General features: G+C 34.8%; 1 protein-coding gene across 2 annotated transcripts; it reads left to right on the top strand.

The window, feature by feature from the left end:
* Positions 1-8,242: 8,242 nt before the first annotated feature.
* LOC128556491 (uncharacterized) lies at positions 8,243-19,925 on the top strand. 2 transcript variants are annotated; one of them, XM_053541809.1, is made up of 4 exons: positions 8,243-8,520; positions 12,841-13,257; positions 13,509-13,883; positions 19,060-19,925. In XM_053541809.1, exons 1-4 carry the CDS (start codon positions 8,466-8,468, stop codon positions 19,170-19,172), a joined length of 960 nt encoding a protein of 319 aa, XP_053397784.1. In that variant the 5' UTR covers positions 8,243-8,465; the 3' UTR covers positions 19,173-19,925. The 2 variants fall into 2 exon arrangements, with proteins under 2 accessions (XP_053397784.1, XP_053397786.1); XM_053541811.1 differs by lacking the exon at positions 8,243-8,520 and adding an exon at positions 11,651-11,804.
* Positions 19,926-24,614: the final 4,689 nt, after the last annotated feature.

The following is a 24,614-nucleotide window of genomic DNA, read 5'->3' as shown; positions in this document are numbered from 1 at the left end:
AAATGCAGACCGAAACTCGAGATAAGATTTAAAGAAAATATGCGAGTGGTCTTGTTTTGTAGAGCTAATACAATATTTGTGGAATGAAATCATAATGTTGATAATTCATTAAACATAGGCATTTATTTATACATTCAGCTGACTGACTGACATCGACTGCCGTTTGTATTTATTTTGCTCCTTATTCCGGGCCCCATATAAAGTGGTGTTTCAGCTCTTAGTTGCAAAAAAATATGTGTTGCTACATTTTGATACTTAAAAATATCCCTATTAAAAAAGAAATTTTGTAAGAACTGTTGTGAATGAACAATCCAAGCTTTCGCACGATGATTCTTACCCTCTGAAATAGCCACTTGTTTTCTAGCTGAACTGAGATTTGTGATCATTTGTACTAACTCTAAAATAGTGAGAGTTTTTTTTTTGAAATGTATATATTTTTTTACATATTTTATTTTAGAATTAAGAACAGGTATATAATTGTGTTTTCAAACAAAAAAGTTATACAATATGTGGTTACCATTCTCTGTAAGAAAGTAATGTATTACCTAAGTGATTTTAAATTAGCAAATTATATAACAAAAGTTTCAGAAGAGCATTTCGCTTTTAATGCCAATAATACATTTTTCTTTTCGTCACATGTACAACATGCTAAAACTTTAGAAACCGAAAACTACTTGCAAGTGCAAATATTCCAAAGACTCGCATCTATGAGAAGGCTGTCATCTGTTTCATGGTTTGCCACAATATTTATAAAAGTTTGAAACAGGGCTGCAGTTATCCCAAATGCTCGAAACCATGAGTCATTTTAATACGACTGTGCCGATTGGTTTTTAATCTTCTTCACGTTTTCACTGTTCCTTCTTCCTCTTTCCTGATCGAAAACAATAGTTTACAATGTCGTTATTTAATAATTGTGATTATTGTGTATACTTTTAAATACCTTAAACGTTGATAGATTTAAATTACAAAACTTATGGTTCAGTTTTTCTCGCCTATCAGAGGTGTACAACGGTTCATTTGTTTGTATCCATTTTTGTATTCAGGACTGTGTCTATGTCGAGATCAAAAATGTATAAAAAATACTTCACAGCTGAAAGCGAATAATTCAATAGTGTGTACCATGCGTAAGATTATCCTTCAATTCCAAATGCGGAGGTCAGTAAGGAATGGAATTTAACCACCTGACATTCAGGAAGCAACCGTCGGGTTTTAGTAATTTAATGCGCGTGTGAATACCATCAGGAAAGCGCACACGCACGCACGCACACACACGGGAGGGAGTCTTGAAGTTTTGGTAATGTAATGCAAGTGTGCATGCCAATAGCACAGCACACATGCACATGGGAGGGACTCGTATCCGGACGAATATTAGTAATTTTAGTTGGAGGAGCAGAGGGACGAACTCACGGTTCTTTGATTTTTGACCCTGCGTCTTACCGCCGGACTTGTACTAGCAAGGCTATTTAATATACTCATGTTTTAAATAAAGATAACAGAAAAAAAGTACGTTTGCCCTTGCCTTATACACTGTCGTTGTGATATGATTAAAGCAAATAAATCTTCGATTCAGGAAGTTTAGATAGGCAGCTTATTTCAAGACATCCCTTAAAGTTCTGAGTGTTTAAATTGCTGTATTTTAGCTCGATTATATGATCGAAAAAATATCTCAAAGCCTTTTCATTCAGAAACTACATCTAATAGTAGAAACTAGGGATGAACAAAGAGTTATAAAAATAAATGTATTTTATACTTTTTTGGGATGAAGCAATATCTATCATTTTTTGTATATATAGTGCAGTTACAAAAAGTGCATTTCTTCCCTAATGCAATACTAGTATTCATGCAAAAATAATAAAGCCCAACATATATGTCATGTAAAGGTAATTGTATATTATATTATAATATATATACCAACCCTTTTGCATAACTATAAAATGTTAAATATAAAAACAGTTTAAAAGGAAAGGGTATAGTTTTCAGAGTAACGGAAAAAAATTATTAGAATTTGACCTGGAGATATATTTTTTTCAATTAGAGCCAGAACTTTTTCTTTCAATATATTGGTCCCTGAATTTTCTTTTTCAAGCAACTCTAAAGTCAGGTTTAAAAAAATAAAATTCCAGTCCCATCCCTAACCCATCATAATATACTAGTTTATAATCTTATCTTTGTATTGCAAAATTCAGCTTTTCTAAAAAATGTGTGCACATGATGAAAAACACTTCAACATCAAAGTATTTTACCAGTGCAAGGGTATGTATTTTGTAGAAATATTTCTGGGTCACCAAGAGATAGTTTTGTCAGACATACAGCTATCTCTGTAATATAGTTCACACAGCTGTATATTTAGGTCAAGGCATCATTTCAGCAGGAGATATGTTTACTTAGAAAACTGCAGATATATATATAAAATATTGTCAGCTATTCCAAAAGTTCACAAAAGCCTGATGCTACACATGCAGACAGAATATATTAAAAACAGTCCAGCATAGATGTCAAAAGTACAAACGCGAGAATAATACGTTCACAAGAGGTCCTGTCCAGGTGCAACACTGAGTACAGAGAGATTTTGTTCAAAACAGTCCAGAATAGATGCCACAAGTACAGATAGACTACTAGTATATTAAAAAAGTCCAAAAGAGATACCATAAGTACAGATAGAATAAGTCCATGCAAGTTTCTCGGAAAAGTAAACAAAGATTTGTCAGCATCCGAAAATGCGCAATAAACAGGTAATCATAGCTTATTTACTTAAAACTATGCAGTAATGCACGAATACAAACACGCAATTTCCCGAAAAACACTTACAATTCTACATTTGCAGCAGCAGACATGATGCAGGTCACGTGACTTTAGCTTCGCCCAGACTATAGCTATTGCAGAAAAATAGGTTACATTATGTCCCTCGTCCAATTAAATTCTAATTAGCAATGATTTGTTGCATGTGTGCTGAGTTTCTCCTTATTTTTTGCCCTTTTCTCTTGTCCATGCTTAGACGTTTTTTGTATAATCTAATAGTCTTAAAATGCTCACATTTTGCCAGTCAGATGTTGAATGTTGTTGTTTTTCAGACAAAGACAAAAAAGATTGAAAAGAAATACAGAAAATATGCTGCTGAGAGCATGCTGAAGGCCTATGATGCTGTGAGAGAGAAGGGTGTACATGTGCAGCGGGCAGCACTGCAATATGGCGTTCCTGAGCAGACTTTATGAGACAGGGTTAAGGGTATAGTAAATCAGTAAATATAGTAAGTTTCAAGCAAGGTAAAGAGACAGTTTTTTACTCAAGAAGAAGAACTTACCTTGGTAGAACATATTGAAACAATGGTTGAGCTGGGTTATGGTATTACTAATGTTCAGCTCCAGCATACTGCTTGTGAACTGGCATACTAGATAGTACTAGAGCCCGTTCCACTACACCTGAAGTACTGCAGAACTATTATACAAACCTTAAGCAAGTACATGACAAATATGAACTCCATGATAAGCCTCAAAATATTTACAATGAAACTGGTTTGCAGCCTGAACACCGACCACCAAATGTTATTGCACCTATCAACAGTAAACCCCAGGCCATTACTTCACCAAGATCTACCACAACTATATTAATTGGATGTTCAAATGCCTTGGAAATTCTCTCCCACCTTTCCTTCTCTTTAAAGGCAAAGGTTATAGTCCAGACCTGATGAAAGGAGCAACTTCTGGTGCAAAATATGAAATGTCAGAAACTGGATGATCAAACTCTAATATTTTCAGGAAGTATGTACAAGACCAGTTCTATCCTCATGTGAGAGGTCAGGCATCAGGTAATGAGAAAGTCCTTCTGATATATGATGGCCACGATTCCCATATTAACCAAACATTGATTACATGGGCCAAGGAACATAACATTATATTATTTGTTTTGCCCGTACATACTTCGCATCTCCTCCAGCCACTGGACGTTTCCATCTTTGGCCCGTTCAAGTCTCAGAACTATACTGAATGTGCAATTTATATGAGTACACATATTGGCAAAACTATAACGCGTTTTGACATGTGTCAGATAGCTTGCAAAGCTTATCTTAAAGCAATGACCCCACTCAATATAATGTCAAGGTTAAAAAAAACCCTGGAATCTTCCCCCTTTGGACCAACAGAAGTTCCCTTACAAAAGCTCCTGCCCGGTGAAGGTTTCAGGGAAGAAAGGACCCTAGCAAAGGCCAAGGCAATCAAGTCCGGGAAAGAGCCAGTTAAAGAGTTCCTCAAAGTGAAAGTGGAAAAACAAGTAGTAGATGATGTACAATGTAAAACATGTGACTGTGCCTTGAAGAAAAAAGTATCTAAAACTCCGAAACCAAAGCCTGGTCGTAGAGCAATAACACAAGACAGGTACAGAACTGAAATTACAGAAAATGAGAAAGAAAATACACAGTCTGATCACTCTGGAATGAGAATTACAGATGAAACTAATTCAACATCAAACAAAAAACAAAAAAACAAAAACAAAAACAACTCAGTTTAAAATTTACAAGTCAGCATAAGAACTGCAATCCCCAAAACCATCAACAAATGGTTTGAACCTGAATACAAAGGCTTTATCAGCTGAAGATGGTGATGATTCTTATGGATCCGACACTGGCGAGGAGATAATGGAGCAGGACTTGTGCTGCATATGTAAACGAATATCAAAACCCAACTTGAAAGACTTATCTTTCTTGTAGATTGTTAATTGGGCTATGTGCGACAAGTGCGGTCACTGGGTCCATTTAGCCCTGTGTACTTCAGTGCATGTTGTCAGGAGGCATAGTACTTTTCTATGCCCCCAATGTGTGCAGTAGGTTACTGCACTTGTGCAAAAGAAACTCAGTAAATATGTTCCAGTTTAGACGTTTAAATGATTCATAACTTTTAAAGTTTACTTTGTTTTTTTTATATGGAAATGTGAAAAAAAAACACTTTTCAGTGCTAAAGAAAAGTAGGGTGGTATACAAAATCTATTAATTAAAATACAAACATGCAAACCGACTGTGACAAAATTGTAGCAACACATAAAGCAGTCCCCTAACTAAATGCTGAGCAGTGTAATTTGTCAAGGTACCCTTCACCATAGAGACCATCAGCCAGCCAATAAGAGCCATGGATTCAACGAGAAGCTGCCAGCTGTTCCAGACCAATGTAGGTCAACAAACATGAGGTGAGATTTTTTCATTTTCTGTTATATCTTGTTGATTTTTTGACTTAGCATGTTTAGATTGAAAGGTTGCAGCTACTTTTTGTTTAAAAACAACATGCTAATACCTAACATCAAACGCGCATGCACAATTTTGCCGATTAAGAGCCACGGAATTACGAGAACACAACATACAGACAGAATATATTCAGGACAGTCCAGTAGAGATGCCACAAGTTTATTCAGAATATGGTCACAAGAAATCCAGTTCAGATGCTTCACGAAGGGAAGAATATGTTCAGAACAGTCCAGCACAGATTATTATTATTATTATACCAGATTTATATAGCGCCCTTTTCATGATCAATTTCACGTTCAAAGGCGCTTTACATAGTTCAAATGCAGCCACATATGCAGAGCGCATAATTAATCCTCTACTAGTACAGACACAGAGCGAAATGACCAGAGGGACAGAGTGAGACAAAGCCCCCACGACATAGAGATCAGAAATCAGATACAGGCTTGTCCGGCTAACTTAGCCTAGCTCGTCTGGTTCTTTAACGTGCCCAGTGTATAGCACTGATACACGCAAGGATTGCCTGGGTTCCTGACCAGTACACCTCTAGTTGGGAGGGAAACACTGAAAAGCATTTCTGAAAATTCCCTAATAGCTGCCGGGGATCGAACCCCCGACCTCAGGATTGGAAGGCCAGTGTGCAAACCACTGAGCTATCCGTCCACCAATGCCACAAGTAAAGACGGCATATATTTACAAGAGGTCCAGCCAAGATGCTACAAGTACAGACAGAATATGTTCACAAGAGGTCCAGTCCAGATGCTACACGAAGAGAAGAATACGTTCAAAACAGTCCAGTTTAGACACCACAAGTAAAGACAAAGGTCCAGCCAAGATGTTACAAATAAAGTCAGAATATCTTCACAAGAGGTCCAGCCAAGATGCTACAAGTACAGACAGAATATATTCAAAACAGTCCATGAGAGATGCCAGAAGTACAGACAGAAAATATTCATTAAAATACCTGCCAAACATATACCAGTATTGATACTTAGTGTGAATCAGTACAAAGAAATGATTCATAAAATGTGCCTCTCGACAACAAGAATTGAAAAATAAAACCATTGTTTAGAGTTCAGAAGCGAAAGAATTATATGAAGACGACGCAGCCCGAGTGATATAATAATACACATCTGAACGACAAATAATGATTATTCAAGAGAAAATCACTGTTTGAGATATACCATTTCGATTCTTACACGATATCATTTTTTCATCCTTAACGACATCCACCAAATACTTGATATGGTGGCATACAGTCTGTGAATTTATTGTACAATATTGTCACACTTCCAGTCTTCTTTGTTTAATAGTATAATGTTACAATAGGTCACGAATACACGCAGCGCAAAAACTGATATTTGGCGAATGTACAATTTTATTTAAAATAACTCATAGTTTGGCTTGCAAACATTTAGGACAATAACTTGATTAAAATCTTTAATGTATCGATTAGAGAATTTCACTGTAATGCGACTCCCAAACCTAAAAGGAACTTAACTGCGTGTGGTATTTGAAATATTTTTATGAAAAGTCACAAAAGTTTATAACTCAGATTTTTGAGAAACGTAAACACAAATGCACTTTTAATATTAGGGTTTATTTTATGTTTTTCGGTGGTTTATCGAAATATAACGGTGAATTATATCCTGATAAACTCACTGGCCACTCAGTGAAAATTATCAAATCTGATACCCGGATTAACGTCAAAAAGTTTACCGAGCGTACTGAAAGCCGGAAACAATATGACGATGACGTCGTTAAAATGACGTCATCTTTGCGATGCTTCCTGATAAAATTTCCCGCAAATTTCGACATTTTATTGAAATCAACACAACAAAAATAGAGTTTTAGACATAAAATAAACAGAAAAATTGTTGGTATCGATGTAATATCACGGTAATTTCACTCGTGAACACCAAAAGTTGTTATTTTCACTCGTGGCTGCGCCACTCGTGAAAATATCACTTTTGGTGCCCACTCGGTGAAATTATAACGTGATATTACACCGAAACCAACAATTATCCTCTATATATTTATATGTTTTGCATAGGCATACTTTTCTAAATGCATGTCAATTTAAAAATTGTGCTCTGAATAATTCAAGAAAACAAGTGATCAATCCTTGATGATGCAAGTATTAAAGGGTAACATTGTCAATATCAATTTAACTTTGGCCTTATCTCGATTTATCGCATAGTGCGGCAGTTTTCCTTTGATCTTTGCAGTATGTTAAACATTGTAACACACATTAATACTACAATTTTACAAAACTGTTACGATATATATCAACACAGAAATCTCTATAGAGTTTCATTAGAAAAAACCTGTTGTGATATATATCAGCTCAGTAAAACTGTTCCGATATATATCGCAACACTTTTTCTCTATCGAGGTCCTATTGAGGAAGTATAATTTTTTCCTTTCAAAGAAGATGATTTTAGCTCCAATTTACAGTTCACAGAGAAAGAATTATCACAAACACCTACATTTATATAGTAAAAGAATAAATAAACTAGAATATTTCAAAAGCTCGATAGTTATCGCCAAATTCAGAAATACATGAAATTCTGAGATTTCTCAAATGTTTCTTTTTCTTTGATCTTTTTTTTTTTGTTTACAAACAAAACAACAAATTTTACAATATGTTTGGCCAATGAAATGCAAAGATTTAAAAACAATGCAGAAATCTGTTGGATACTTTTATCTGGGGAACACATTTTCTAAAACAGAAGTTTAAGTGTTTCAGTCAGCCAGGCGCAGAAAGGGAATCAAAAGAGTAAAAATAATAATAAACAAATTTAAATGAAAATAATATATAAACTTTAATGATAAAACTATGCGATAAAACAGTTATAATATGTAATGCTCGTGTGTTACGAGGATATATCAGAGCTAGTGGTACATCTCGGTATTTTTCTCTGCACATATCTGTCTGCACATATCTGTCTCGGCCTACCGGCCTCGACGATATGTGCAGAGACAAATATCCTCGATATACCCCTAGCTCTGATATATCCTGGTAACACACTCTCACACATACTATAACTATATTATATTTTATGAAATACAGATAAACTAACAACTATTGATTTTCAAGTTTACATAAGTCGGCGGGTTCGCGGTCATAAAAGCTGAATGAATATATGAATTTAAAACAGGAAATGATTCATAGTGTCTGGAGATTTTGTTTATACTTTTTAAAAGTTGCAAAGTTGTGCAAATAAAACATAATAAAATGAATTTGCTTCAGAAAAATGTGCTTCAAGGATTATTCATCTGTCTGTTAACAGGTGTGTTCTTTTTGACTTTGCAATCTTAATGGAAAACTTAACTATTTAATTTTTATGAATGTTTCATAAATTGAGTGATAAAAATGCATTTATTGGCAAATGCATTTTTAAAAAAATCTCAAGAACACAACATTTTTATATAGTCTTCTGGTCTAAGCAAATGTGTCACGTGAAAATAATGCAAATATTTCTTCCCCTTTCTAAATTTCTCGCTAGGGCAAACCCATTATTTTAACTTTTACGCCGCTTTTCATGGAATTACACGCTAGTGTACCATTGAAGGCTCCATGTGCACCGCCGTATGATGTCTCTGATTGTTTTTGTTTGTACTTGTAGCACGTTTAAATGTTGAGTTCTGTTCAACCCGGGCCTAGAGGGCGTGGACAGTAGCATTTATTTGAACCACCGTCCATGAACAGGCTCAATCGAACCGAGCCTGCTACATTTTCGTTTTAGTCGTGTTGAGCGACCTGTGGAGTCTCCACTTTTTCTATTCTATATCATTTAGTGAAAACAGAACGATATGCATTTGTGTCAAGTTAAATGGACTTACACCGTAAAACAATTATTTTGAAGCCAGTGCTATCAAATAATATCTATACTAAGAATCGCTGGGTAGCTAAGTTCGGACACAGTAAGATCGCTTCGTGTTTTGCATAGAAATATGACAATCTCACTCTCGAACAGTTTCTACTCCCAGTAGAATACAAAGATCTAGTCTGAAGACAATAAACCATGTGTTGTCAGAGAATACTAAGTCATAAAAATATATAATTGTTTTTTTTTTCGGTGGATGGGAAGTTGAAGTAATGTGGATTGTTGCACTCCTCAAATAATCTCATCACAACTCGCCTATATTATTCAAAGTTTGAATACCTTGTATGGTTATCAAGTTATGCACTGGACGAAACATTTAACGGTGCTGTGTGGTTGACGTTACATTTGACCTAAAGTGGTTCGTGCACTCCGCAAATCGTCTCATTGCAACCTACATATATGCCAAGGTTGAAGTCAATACCTTGAATGGTTATTGCGTTATGCTCCCGACACGAAATATGAAATGACATGTTTGACCTTTTAGCTCCATTTATGCCCTTCACCTTTGACCTACCGACATGATTTATGCGTTCTGCACATCGTCCCATTGCCACCTACATATAACAAAGTGTAAAGTCAATATATTGAATAATTGTTAAGTTATGCTCTGGACAAGAAATATGAGGGCAAAGTTTGACCTTTGAGCTCCATTTGTGACCTTGACCTTTGACCTACAGACTTGAATAATGTACTTTGCACATCATCTTATTGCTTTCTACCTATATCGCTCCGGGAGAGGTACGTTCCAACGTATGTCAAGTCTCAACTTTATCGTGTTGCAAAATATCAACGACACACGATACGGTATCTCAACAATTATGTTACTATGTCGCTCCATACGCCTACAACATGACAACAATTTCTTTATTTCAAACAAACATCAACAACAGACATGGTCAGATAACTTTCCTTGTTACCCATTGATCTAGTTGATTTATATTTTAAAACCATGTATACTACAATTTACAGAAATGAACGTTATTTTAAAACTAAACATAACGCTTATATGTTCCTACAATTATATGTGTGTAGATGTTATTAGATGTTTAACTTTTGTCAGTAGTGATCTTACAATCATTATTGTGCATGTAGTTTAAAAATAAAGCTCGTAGATATTCTTTATGATGTTACGAAGTCTAACAGAATACGTTGCAAACTCTGAACGATGACACAATTATATGGTACCAGCCCTCGTCGATGTTTTTTGGAATATTGTTACAGATTTGCAACGAAAATCATAAATAAAGTATCATATATTTCACGTTACCTTTACAGAATTCCAATCGTAAATGTGACTCTTTGTTTGACACAGCATCAGATGCCATAATAATGATTACCTGTCCATTTAAAGATAAACATGTAGCCTGTGACCTTGACAGTGTATATCAATGAGTCTAGAAAACTAGCTATTTCGCCGAAGGAAAATAATGATAATAGTCTCATAAGTAAAATGTTAAAAGTAAACATGCAAACAAAATTTATTTACAGTAAAATATTTGATGGAAAACGACAACAAAACTGAAGATAAAAGAACATACTATACCAGTATTTTTATATGTATTTTCAAGGGGATAATTACGTATATAAAATATCCAAAACCAAGCCATTCTATTGAAATTGATATTGATCATAATATGAAATCAAGCTAAATTACCTTTATTTTAAATTCTAACTCTGTCGCGTGACTTAGGCCTGAGAGATCCAAAGGCACTTTGCGAGTAAATCCATTTCTGCTTCCCAAATGTACGTATATAAAATATCAGAAAATATCAAATCTTTCTCGCTAATTAATTTTTAGAGAACCACGAATCCTACAGACTTTATGAGTAATTTTATGTCTGTTTTTAAAATGGATTTCTACAGATATAAAATGTTCTATTTTACATTCCTACTATATCGCGTGACTAACGCTTTAGGAACCAACATAGGGTGTAGACTATAGGAGTAATTTCGCTTAGAAAACTGTTTTTTAACAAATTACTACGTACCCAAGATATCCAAAAGTAATCGAACAATTATATTTAGATAAATGTTATGCATAGTATGAAATACAACTAAATGTACAGTCTAAATCAACATATTATGTCTACAATTTACAATTTAAAGTACTAGTAATTTTAAATTTTCTGAATTTGAAAGATTACAAAAAGTGCAAGCTAAGAGACATCCATATCCTTTAAAACAATAACTTCTAGATCTACCAGTAACCGCAAGAGTTAGAGTTAGTATTATCATCGGACTGCCCGCTCAACTAATCGCATTTTTTACCAAGATATTAATATCATATGATATAAGCAAAGTAAGTTTGAGAGATGAAAAACACACGCACTTGTATTGGTCGTTGGGGAAATGGGGATGGGCGGTGGTTGGGGAGGAAATTATAAGTGAATGAGAAACAATTTAAGTTAAAAATTAGTGTGAGAAATGTAAAAACCAATTAGGAAAGGGAAGAAGGACAGTAGGTTGTGTGTGTGTGTGTGTGTGTGTGTGTGTGTGGAGGGTGTGGAGTGGGTGGGCGTGCGGGGATTGAGGGGATATGAGAGATACGTACAATCAGGATAAGATATAAGTAAATGTGAGGGATGTAAAAATAGAAAGAAAAGTGTACGTGTTGCGGGATGAGGAGGGCGGATGCGGGATACTGAAATATATGAATATACATTGTATGTATGAAATATAAAATATAAGTAAGTGTAAAGAAATATGAGGTATGTAAAAAGTGGTGTTTTTTTTGTTTGTTTTTTTTTGTAGGGTGGGAAATGATTGGTAAGCGTAAGTGGGGATAGGCATTAGACGTGTGGATAGGATGGATACCAGTAACATTATGCGTCTTAGCTAAACTGAGCAGTGCGTCATAAAACTTTAACTATTTTCAATCGTTATGAGATATTTGATGACTGTAGGGGAAGTAGATATACTTTAACCAGCAATATTACATTTTTTTACCACAGTAATCATGGCTCATTTTTTCGAATAAAAAGTTATTTAATACAGATGCGGATACGGAATGATACGAATAATCAAGCTTCCCCAGTAAAACTTTATCAAGAATGTCTTATGCTGGAACAAAGACTGTAGACATACATACGCTTAACCACTACCAAATGGACCATGTCTCCCCTTGGTATTGTCATTTAAGGCAGTTTTACTGTTAAATATGCTTCGCAAGTGTCATTTTTAAATGCTTTTTATCCGTAATAATGCTTCAATGTGCGTTTTAAGACTTGTCTTATAACCGAAACATTTACTACATGTATTACACGCATAAGGTCTTGAATCTAGGTGTTCGTCTTTGTGCCTTAAATAACAAAGTTTTTCATAAAACTGTTGTCCACATATTTCACATGTGTAGTTTCGAATGCTCTGTTTAAACATATCTTTGCAGGGTAAATATGTTGTTGAAGTACTTGCTACAAAAGTCACATAACATTTTCAAACCTTTATAAATTGACAATGCGTGATGTCTAAGGTCGTACATATCTGAAAATGATTTCTTGCATTTGCAACATTTGAAAACTATTTTGCCATGAACACGTGAATGTCTGTATGAATTTCCCCTATATACAGTTAGATATTTGCGCTTTATACAATGGAATACCTTTTTTTATCAGCTTTTGCCTAGTAAATGAATGAAAATTGTTAGTCTTTACACACTATGTTTTATTCATTACATAAAAATTCTGTGTTTCCATTGTCAAAAGTAACTGGACTTCTTCTTTTCAGAAATGATTGTTTCAAAACGCTCTGACAATAACAAAGATCATGCAAAGTGGAATGTAAACTATTACCCTAAACCGACCAGAGGTGTCAAACATTTAGACATGAACTTGAAATGTAGTAATAAATACCAACTGATTGACGTCGAGGTCATTGCTGGGAAGAAAATGTTTGAAGACAATCAGGAAGAATATGTGTTCGGATATACACCTTCGCTAATCTTCAACGTTAACAACTGCTATTGGAACCAAGGTTGCACTATCACACTCCCGCAAGACCTTATGGTCACTTGTGTTACTGTTAAAAATACAGATGGCAAAGGCGCCATTGTTGTGCCGAATGAAGGGTTCAGTTCTAAAACATGTGCAATGGAAAATGTTCAGTTTCTCAATCCAGTGCACGCCAAATGCATAAAAGTAAAGGGTATGTTGGCTGTTTTAAACTATGGATATGATAATGTCAAACACGTTTGCATAAAAAGAACATATCACTTTAAATTATCTTTATATATTTTAAATTGTGGTATATGATGTTTAATTATGTCAGGAACAAAATAGGTGTATAGGATCTACAGTTCTCAACCATTTGAGTAGAATATAAACTTTATATATGTCAACTGGTATTAACGCATGTTTTATCCTCAAATTAGTCTTCTGCTTTTTTTTCGTTTTCAGTTGTGAAGAATATTTGCGAATTGAAAAATGGGAAACCTAACTGCACGAATAAACTTCCAAAACGGAAAGGAATGATAAAGAGTCATGAGTCATTCCCATGGAATTACAACGAAACGTACCGAAACCTTGTGTGGAAATATAACTTTCCTTTGACAGACAAGAAACAGAAAGTACTTGTAATTGGCTTAAAATCCGTACACGTATGCGAAGACGATCGCTTGGTCTTAAGAACAAACAAAGGGGAAATGGATATTGCAGAAATGGAAGAAAACAAACATTTGAGTTTTAAAAAACAAGATCATGGATTTTTAGATCTAGAATTCAGTGTAGCTTCAGACAGCAAGGGGTGCGGCGGATTTCTAATCTGCTACAACGGTAATATATTAACTTTGTACTGATCTTAGCATATTTTCTGTCGTCCTTACTGTTTCCTGTTTTTCTTCTATCTCTTACAGCAGTAAGTAATATATTTATAATATGGCTGTCATAACAGTAACTTGATCAGCAATGTTGTATTCGACTCGAGTAGATTTCGCCAGGTCTAGATCCTGTCTGACAAAATCTACAAGAGCCAATGGTACAGACATACAGAGACACACACGGCCACTTAAGGATTCAAAGCTGACCAGAGAGATACTAGTAGAGTGAGACAAAGCATACAGGCATATACATCTTGTTTCGAATGTAGCTTTCTGAAATTAAACAAAAGTGCCAGAATGTCACAATATACGCCCGTCACAGCAAAGTTCTTTACACTAGCACCTGTATTTGCAAATGGAATTTTAATTTTGTGGTTATTTACAATGTTTCTTTTTTTTTTTTTTTTTTTTTCTAAAAAATCCTTACCAGGTAGAGATACCTTAAAATACACCAAAAATTTGAAAGTAACATCAATGTTGTACCACAGAAAAGTGCTCTTGGTTTTTTCCTACGGTCAATTATAAAAAAGTTACAATGTAAGTTATTTATAGTAACAACTAAGGGAAGTTAATCTTTAAAGAAAAAAAATTGCAAGTCCACACAAAAATCCTTACCAGGTAGGGATAGCTCAAAATACACCTCAGAATTGGATGTAACATGCATGTTGTACTACAGAAGAGTGGTCTCGATTTTTCCCTACGACTAGTAATGAAAAAGTTACACTATAAGCTATTTATAGTAACAACAAAGGAAAGTAATTCTAAAGAAGGGACCAGTGCATGACACTCAATCTCATGATGGTGTACAATTGTGCCAAGTTACATCAAAATCCCTCCATGCATGTGTGCATGTGTGACCTTGATCTTAGACCTAGGGACCTATTGTTGCACAAGACACTCCGTCTGGTGGTGAACATTTGTGCCAAGTTATATCAAAATCCCTCCATGCATGAAGAAGAAATGTTCCGGACAAAGTTTTCATTCTTGTTTCCTTTGACCTCTAAGTGTGACCTTGACCTTAGACCCAGGAACCCTAGTTCTTGTGCAGGACACTCCGCCTCATGATGGTGAACAATTGTGCCAAGCTACATCAAAATCCCTCCATGCATGAAGAAGATAGGCGCCAGAAAATGTTTTCATTCTTCTATCCTTTGACCTCTATGTGTGACCTTGACCTTAGACCTAGGGACTGGTTCTAGCGCATGGTACTCCGTCCCATGATGGTGAACAATTGTGCCAAGCTACATCAATTTCCTTCCATGCATGAAGAAGATATGCTCCAGATAAAGTCATTCTTGAATTTTTCAATATTGTATACTTTGCCCTCTAAGTGTGACCTTGACCTTAGACCTAGGGACCTGGTTCTTGCGCTTGACACTCCGTCTCATGATGGTGAACAATTGTGCCAAGCTACATCAAAATCCTTTCATGCCTGAAGAAGATATGCTCCAGACAAAGTCATTCTTGAATTTTTCATTCTTGTATCCTTTGACCTCTAAATGTGACCTTGACCTTAGACCTGGTTCTTGTGCATGACTTTCCGTCTCATGATGGTGAACAATTGTGCCAAGTTTCATCAAAATCCCTCCATGCATGAAGAAGATATTCTCCGGACAAAGTCTGTGGACGCCGCCCGCCCGCCCGGGGCGTTCCCATAATACGTCCCGTTTTTCAAACGGGCGTATAAAAAGAAACATACATGTACACTCAAAAATGATATATCTACTAAAACATGTATGCTGAAAAGTAGATACAATAAGCAGTCTCAATAAAGCATCTGTCCGGAGTTTGTACGTTATTTATAAGCACGTTTTTGTATTAGCCTTTCTATCTGTTAGGGACGTACCTGGGCATACGCCTATACGCCTTTGCATATAATCCAAATTCGGCATCGTGAAAATTTAAAGGCTCAATATACTAAAAATGCAATAAAATGAAAAGCTAAAGGAGGTTAGGCGGCTATTTAAAGTTCTTCATTTGAACAATATCATCTGAATGTGATTATCTAATTCGTTTTCGAATTATTGGACATGCTTTGTATTTTTTAATAATCGTAAATACAAAAAAAAACATAAAAAGTAAGTGTTGATTTCCTAGAAGCATAGCAAACACAGCAAAAGACATAGATCGCCAAAAAGGCATGTAATAAATAAAAACACACACGCACGCACGCACAAATACACAAACTGACAGCGCGACCAAAACGAACGGATAAAGGAACACACTATGCACTGACACACTATGCACTGTCAATGAAGAGCCAGTGGCAACACAATCGAATGATACATCTATTCATATCTTTCTTTCATATACTATTTCTAAGTCATATACTGCTTAAAAAGAAGCAATTTTACAGATGAAAGCTGGTCTTACTGACAGTGTTTTTCTGGTATATCATATTTGCAGTTTGCAGTTCTCATTATAATCAATTTTTATCAGTGAAATCAATATTATTGTAACCAATAGCTCAAAGTAAACAAACTGGTATACACATGTGTATATTCATATTGGGCATCCCTTGGTTAAAGTTTTCTATAGAAAAAAAACCCACATAGATATGTCTCACAAGAACCAAAAATGCTCAAGTGGCAAACTTTAGTAGAAACATTCGGAAACACGAAGTGAAGCATGTATTAATGCAGTGGGAAAGATGTAGGTTAACCCTGAAACGCTTAGGAAGTTAAGTATAAGATGATCATTTAAAATAAATTTACAATATTTTACAAGTTCGTTTATATGTCTCAAAATAACTATCCAGCTTTTAACAGAGGACGGCCCCGGATGAACTTATACCTGGATAAAGCCATGTATTGTTCACAAAGCCAGCTTAATGGCTTACTCTTATTAGAAAATACCTGGATAAAGCCATGTATTGTTCACAAAGCCAGCTTAATGGCTTACTCTTATTAGAAAATACCTGGATAAAGCCATGTATTGTTCACAAAGTCAGCTTAATGGCTTACTCTTATTAGAAAATACCTGAATAAAGCCATGTATTGTTCACAAAGCCAGTTTAATGGTTTACTCTTATTAGAAAATAGATGGATAAAGCCATGTATTGTTCACAAAGCCAGCTTAATGGCTTACTCTTATTAGAAAATACCTGGATAAAGCCATGTATTGTTCACAAAGCCAGCTTAATGGCTTACTCTTATTAGAATACTGAAAAACCTGTATGTTCACAAGCCAGTTTAATGGTTTACTTTTATTAGAAATAGATGATAAAGCCATGTTATGTCCAAAGCCAGCTTAATGGCTTACTCTTATTAGAAAATACCTGAATAAAGCCATGTATTGTTCACAAAGCCAGCTTAATGGCTTACTCTTATTAGAAAATAGACATCTCGTTCGGTGTTTTGAACATGCAAAGATACGAGTGGATACAAGCTACATACATGTACCATTTGAACCAAATTTTATATTTGAAAATATGAACAATTACTACATATAGGTTATGTAAACATACAATTAACAGTACTATGCAATACGTTTAAAATAAGACAAAATGCATGTCTAGCTAAAACAGTATAAATATTTAGTAATAGTACAAGAAGTCTAGCTAATGATTAACATTTAATACACGTATACTTATTGGATGTTTTAGATTTAGGGAATCATTTTGCCACAAACTCCAAGTTGCGATTCTCTGTCACAAAAGATATTCTATTGTGCACATCATAAGAGGAAGCCATCCAGCTGGCTTACGGAAGGTTGGTGGTTCTACCTAGGTGGCCGCCCGTGATGAAAACATGCATGGAGGGCAACTGAAGTCTTCCTCCACCATCAAAGCTGGAAAGCTACAAAGTTCAAATATTCACATAAATCTGTATCGGTGCAAAGTTATACCCAACAAACCTATTGTGCATGCAAGTTTCTACGGCAACGTCCGCTCGTTTTCTACAAACATACCAACAAAACACCATGTATGTCAACTGAACCTCGATGTACTCAATTTGGGCAGGTCAGAAAATTTTGTTTGCACAAAACAGGACACTTGTCTTATTCTGCTGTTCAAGTTTCAAACGACATGTGCGTTATTGGTAAATCAAGAGAGCATCAAGAGAACAAAAATGATCAGCCGGTATCCCGGGTAAGAATAAAAGTTACGCTAAATATAATACTCTTGGAGTGATAATAAAGATTTTTAATGGTTGTAATTTAATCTATTAATCTATATCCAAATTTGGATACCGAAAAACCATTTCGAAAATTACGCAGTTTGAATTTGCATTTTGCCAATATTAGATGTTGTTTACGTTTACTACAAAGTTTCGTTTCGTGTGAGAAAACTTGAAATATTTGTGTGGGTAGATATACATTTATCAAAAACCTATCAAAATGCGGATGCAGAAGTCATGCGTTAAATTAAACACTGAAGAAGATTTCAAAAACGATAACAACAAAAAACTAGTTGCACATGATTCAAATATGCGATTTGTTCACATGTGTAGCAGTTGCTAAGAGTTTAGATGCAGTTACCCTAACAGACACATGGTTAGGTCCCTTTGGCGATACACAATATGCCTGCGCGGGTCTTGGCAGTTGCAAAATAGAATATAGGGGCCTATTATAGAATGACATATGTAGTGTTTGTACCAGAGTGTTCGAGCTACTGAAGAACACAATTTCCAGGGTAAAGTTACATAGGACTCTACACGAAAAATGGTTATATTCCTCAAAATATCCGAGGCTGTTCCAGTTGCAATTTTAGAAACTGTCACGAACACTGCTAGTAAGCATGAGCGGTGTGATAAACTATGAATTTAAATGATCATCTTTGAAGTATGTAGTACAAATGTGACAAACAAAATATATTAACTCTGGAATATAGCAACAGAACGCATCTCCTGCCGAAAAAGACTCAACATTTTCAAGGGGAGGCCCTAAAAACTCAATCCATCAGGGGATGGAGACCCCCTCCGTCACCTACCCCTCTCGCGCAGCATCTCGCTTGGTTCGTAGCTATGCTGCTCATATCTGGCGTACAGTTCAAAACCATTCAGGTACGCCCCTGCCTGTGTTTAAAGTGAAATCGGATTTTTTAAAGGTATCAAAAATGTAATTTGCTCAAAACACCGAGGCAGCAGAATTTCAAAATGTCAATAGCAAATGTATATGTTGCTTTTTTGCAGAGATAAAGAAGAAGGAATTAAACAGATACGACGGGAAAAAGCGAAACGTGTGTGACAACCTGTTCAACAAGAAGGCTTTGATTCCTAAGCTTGAAACGACGGGAGTGCCTTAAAATTAAATGCTTCAGCGTACATTCATACAGTTCTCCACTGTCATTGTATATTTTTCAATCTGCTACATTTTTAACAGTACAACGGCCTACACAGCATAAGTAAATGATATACTGATAGCCAGTCACTATGAAAAAGCACGAGTATCTTATACAGTATTCCAGGAAATCCTCAATTTACTTTGTAAATAGCGTTCTTTTTTACCATTTTGTAAAATTCAAAGTAATCATGATTACTTCTTAGAGACAATTTATGATAAAACGAATCAGGATGATTGCATATACAAAGGGTGTTAAAAAATCCGAAAAGTGATCTAATATTTTTTATTTCTGGTCCTATTGTGATAAAATTTGAAAATATGGATAAGACTATGTTTAATGCGAATATTTTACAAATTTCAAAACATGCACATTATTTATTTATCGTCTTTATGGCAACGCCACTACCAGTGAAGCGGTTCAGCGTCATTGTGACCGAGTCATAAACAAATATTGTTCATATGGTATTTCTGTCGTATTGACGAAATGATGAACTATGATGTATCGATCCGTATCTAGCAACAACGTGACTGAACTTTATTGTCCTCTGATGTTTGAACCGCGGGTCGTCGGCAATATTCTCCTGACCACTTTTAAAGCTCCCGTACCACCAATAAAGTGCTGTTTTCTAAAGGACATTGTCCTCTAACCCTTATGCAGCATAACAATGGTCTTTTCTCTGATTTTTTTAAAATTCAAAATACATAGAGGATATTACTTGAGTGTCTTTTCATATTGAATTTATTAAACTCGGCTAAACTAAAACTAAATTAGGCTCTGCCGGGCATTTTATCAATTTTATTCAACGAGTTTAATAAACTCAATGTGGAAAGTCACAAATGTAATATTCTTTTTATCACATGTAAGCTTTTCGTGACAAAACATAAAATATCTACTTTCTTTAACTATTATAAACAAGTCAATTTGACCAACGTCTCCGATACTTTAATTTGTATTTGTATTTGGGTTTTAGGTCTACGGCGCACCAAAACAGTATAGGTTATATGGCGCCAAACAGGACTACAAATTTTGGTTTCACATCTCATTTTTGAAATAAAAACATGAGGTATGGAATCAAAATTTGCACTCCTGCTAGAATCAGAGTTACAGCAAAACCAAGTGTTGAGACCCTATTAGTCGCCTCTTACGATCATGTAAGGGTAAGGCAGTGGTTCCAATTCTTTTCATACACAGATCGTACCAGAACCACATGGGGCCCGATAATTTAAACCATGTCGACCTCAAAGCTTTATTACACTAGTAGTGTATTATCAAAATGTATTTGGCTTTTCCGCGACGTCAAACATGTGATAAATTGAGGATATTTGTTTGTTTCATTGTAAGATCAAAATATATTTCACCGAGTGAACACTATAATGCAATTATTTTCACGAGTGCGCAGCTGAAACAAACAATGTTTCTTTTTATTTTATATGCTTTTAATGGTTTTAACCAAATTATATCCAATTTGTCCGCGCAACGTCACGTGCATGGCACCATGACATCGTCACGTACATGGCATCATGACGTCATAATGCCGTGACGTCAGAATATCTTTGTAGAAAAACTGTAAATATTTCTATTACATTTCCTGATTTATTTTACATTTTGTTATGATAGAATGTATATATTTATAATCCTGTTAGTATGTTCATACATCTAGAGCTATATCTTTACTGAAGTGTATTTTGCAAGGAATTTTCTATTATTTATAGATCTAATTCATATTCATTTGCATTCAAGTGTAGTTCCGTATCAGTGAAAAATAAAAATGGTATTTCACTGTTTGAAACAATGAAAATATCAACTTTATTTCACTGATAAATTTCAGTAGTCTATTTCACTGAAGAGCATAAAATATTTTTTTAATTTTTTGTCTCCATTCAACACTGCCGCCAAATATTTTTATGATGGTGCATTTACAATTTGATGTGTTATTGCGTAACGCTTACACTTGATGGTTTAAGAAAATGTAGCTTGAAATATAGGTACATGTAAGTGACAAAATTCAAAATAGAAAAAGAACAAAATTGGGCCGGATGACGTCACATATGGCATGTCAAACGTTGTTAAATTATATATGTATGTTATTATTATTGTCTGTTTGTTATTGTTATTCAGTGTCTTGGCATTCATATTTTAAGTCTTACCATTGTTATTCTATATGTCGTTATTCTTATTGTATGTTCGATATTCTTATGGTAAAAGTCATCATTGTTGTTCAATATCTGACGATTTTATTTACAAAACGTATTCTATGTTATGTGATTGTATTTGTATAGCGTCGCTGTGCTATTTATATCGTGGGAAATCGCACATACAATGCGAATATCAAGCTTACAAAAACAATAATGAATATAGAACAACAATAACGTCTTTTACAATAAGAAAATCGAACATACAATAAGAATAACGACATATAGAATAACAATGGTAACACTTAGAATATGAACGACATTGAATAACAATATCAAAGATACAATAAGAATAACGAAACATAGAATAACAATAATGACTTTTACCATAAGAATATCGAACATACCACAAGATTAACGACATGTACAATAACAATAACAAATTTTAGAATATGAATGACAAGACATTGAATAACAATAACAAACATACAATAATAATAACATACATATTATATAATTTAGCAACGTTTGACATGCCATAGTCACACGACGTTGCATTTACTTATTACTGGTCCAAAGAAAATATGATTTTGGCATATCAAATATGTATTCCCTAATCTACGTTATAGATAGAGTTTATGAAGTGAATTCTTCGAGAAAAGGAAACCGAAAGGGAGTGATCGACCGAGGTTTCTTTTTCTCGAAGAATTCTCTTCGTGGACTCTATCTGACATAGTGTGAAATTTACGTTTGACCAATCAGAATTGCTGAGTCAGTCGTGTTCGAAAATTATTGTTACAGTCACATTGGTATTCGGGAATAAGAAGCCATATTGTTTAAAAAACAACTTGCTCTGATTGGTCAAAACAGTTCCATTTATTTTGATGATCACTTTTCCTGAGATTTATTGAACAACACTCGTAATCAGAACGTGTATTTGGAAAAATGGTTTAAAATTATCGTTAAGGGTAAATGGGACAGTTGCCTATATGTATACAGGGCAAAAAATTTCCTACGGGCAGAATTTCTTTAAACTTTGTGTACTGACTGAAAATCAAGTTTAAAACGGAAATGCGTATCAAAAATCATAGGTACCCAAGCTTGATCTTGAATTATCTGCCCTTGATAGTAGATTTTTTCAGTATTTTCCGACTTTCAAGGGCAGATAATTCATGATTAAGGCTAGGTTCCTATGGTTTGTTTTATTTCATATTTCTGTTTTTGATTTGCTTCTCTGTCAGTACACAAAGTTTAAAGAAATTCTGCCAGTAGGAAAATTTTTCCCTATATACATATAGGCAACTGTCCTATTTACCCTTAACTTGCTAGATTTTTATCTATGTTTTGTCACTAGAAGTACTTGTTGTATCTGTAGCGATGAAATATTGTAACATATTGATTAAATCTTATACTCCATTTCATTGTGTATATTTTACCATATTTCTTATAGTGTAATTTGTAATGTATCTTAATCTATAGTGTCTTGTCATTCTAGACATAGAATTGCCAATCTTGAGTATTGTATGTTTAATATGTGATGTGTATTTTATGACACTGTATTGGAAGAGACTTTAATAAAGTATTAAACCTATAAATGTTTTATTCTCAAACTTTGATCTAGGTAACAGTTACAGACATAAAATTACTTTGAGTGTGAAATAAGCAATTGTATTGTCCTCTGCACGACGTACTAATCATTTAGGACAATGTGACAGTTTGGCAAACTGGTATAAACACGTTTATTATTTTGATACTTGATATTATATTTTTCCAAGTTATTTTTATTAAATTCTCAGTAAGTGTTCATCACATAAATATGAGATACACATTCCAATATTAATAGAGACAAATGATCAGTAGATGGCAACTCTTATTCAAGAACGCGAAAGAAGGAATCAGGTTTAAGTTTCATCTTAGGAATTTGTATTCATATATTATTTTTATTCAGTATCTATGCAGTAGTTCATTACGACATATCAAATTTAGTATTTAAGATTCGGTATTTGATTTTACTTTATCGTAACCTAGTCTATAGGCCTAATTAAAAATTTTAATTATCTCACTCAGTAGCTAGGTTTTTGATTGGTCAGTCATTTTCACGCGCTTCTGTGTATAATTATAATGATTACTGAACAGATCCATAGACAGACAGACAGACAGACATTTTTATTTCAAATCAAATAGGCTAAATAGCCCATGATGACATACATGGTCACAAATACATATATGTTACTAGGTCAGACATATGAGTTATTGTGTCATAATTATTGACCGTGTGATTTTTGAGAAAAGCATGCTTTATTTACTTTTGAAGTCCCTCCAATCTGACTAAAGAACTTGATCTTCTAAACGAAGATCTGAGAATGACCTATTCACATTCATCTTTCAATATATTTGGATTTCCGAAATTGCTATTTTCATTTTCACAAATCTATTTTTATTTGAACCAGTCAGACGACTCGTTTCAACAAGCATTTGGCTGAACCATCAAAATAGCGTCGAATGTCAAAGGGTGAGAAAACTGTGTAGTAAGTCCGGGGCTCGAACCCGGGACCCCTCGCTTACAAGGCGAGTGCCCTACTGACTGAGCTAACCGGCTGTCTGACACCTTACGTGACCACGTCCGTACCGTGACATATGATTTCTCTCAAAACACGAGAGCGTAGCCGCGATGTGGTCGTCATAAGAATTGTCAATATGAAAAACCCAGGCTAAATATATAATTTTTTTAACTTCTACTTTTACATACAAAATGTTGTAAGTAAGGCTCTGATTGGCTAGCGGAAGGGTAGTCAGAACGAGGCTATCAATAGCACGTCTTCAGATCCTAAGCGTAGCCTAAATGGAGATGTACTTTAGTCAGATTGGAAGTCCCTCACACTCGTCCCTCTACCAGTAAAACAGTGTGGGCCAAATTCAGTGTCACAAAATGGTGTTATTGCGGATAGGGATATTAATTAATTAATACTTAATTAATAATTTAACACTTATAATACGGCATTGGCGGGCCTGAAGTGAATAGCACAACTAAACCTATATGTGCACGAGGCTGTAGCCCGTGCGTCAAATATAGGTTTAGGAGTGCTGATCACCCCGCAAGGAACGTAATTACCGATTAATGAGTAGTTTATTATATATCTAAGCATAATATAACGATTTCTCGATTATTTTTAACAGTTTTAACCAGGGTAAAATGACGTCAGAAATGACGTCACTCATTAATGGCGAGCAATTAAATTACCTTTAATAATGCCAGCTTCCGGCTATTTGG

This window comes from Mercenaria mercenaria, chromosome 4 (assembly GCF_021730395.1).
Source record: "Mercenaria mercenaria strain notata chromosome 4, MADL_Memer_1, whole genome shotgun sequence".
Taxonomy (NCBI): domain Eukaryota; kingdom Metazoa; phylum Mollusca; class Bivalvia; order Venerida; family Veneridae; genus Mercenaria; species Mercenaria mercenaria.
This window is presented reverse-complemented; position numbering and strand designations above follow the sequence as displayed.

Bases quoted from the DNA above. Each gene is read 5' to 3' on its own strand.
- LOC128556491 (XM_053541809.1), top strand. From the start codon at position 8,466: ATGAATTTGCTTCAGAAAAATGTGCTTCAAGGATTATTCATCTGTCTG. The intron at 13,258-13,508 runs GTATGTTGGCTG...TTTCGTTTTCAG, and splicing joins CAAATGCATAAAAGTAAAGG to TTGTGAAGAATATTTGCGAA. The intron at 13,884-19,059 runs GTAATATATTAA...GCTTTTTTGCAG, and splicing joins ATTTCTAATCTGCTACAACG to AGATAAAGAAGAAGGAATTA.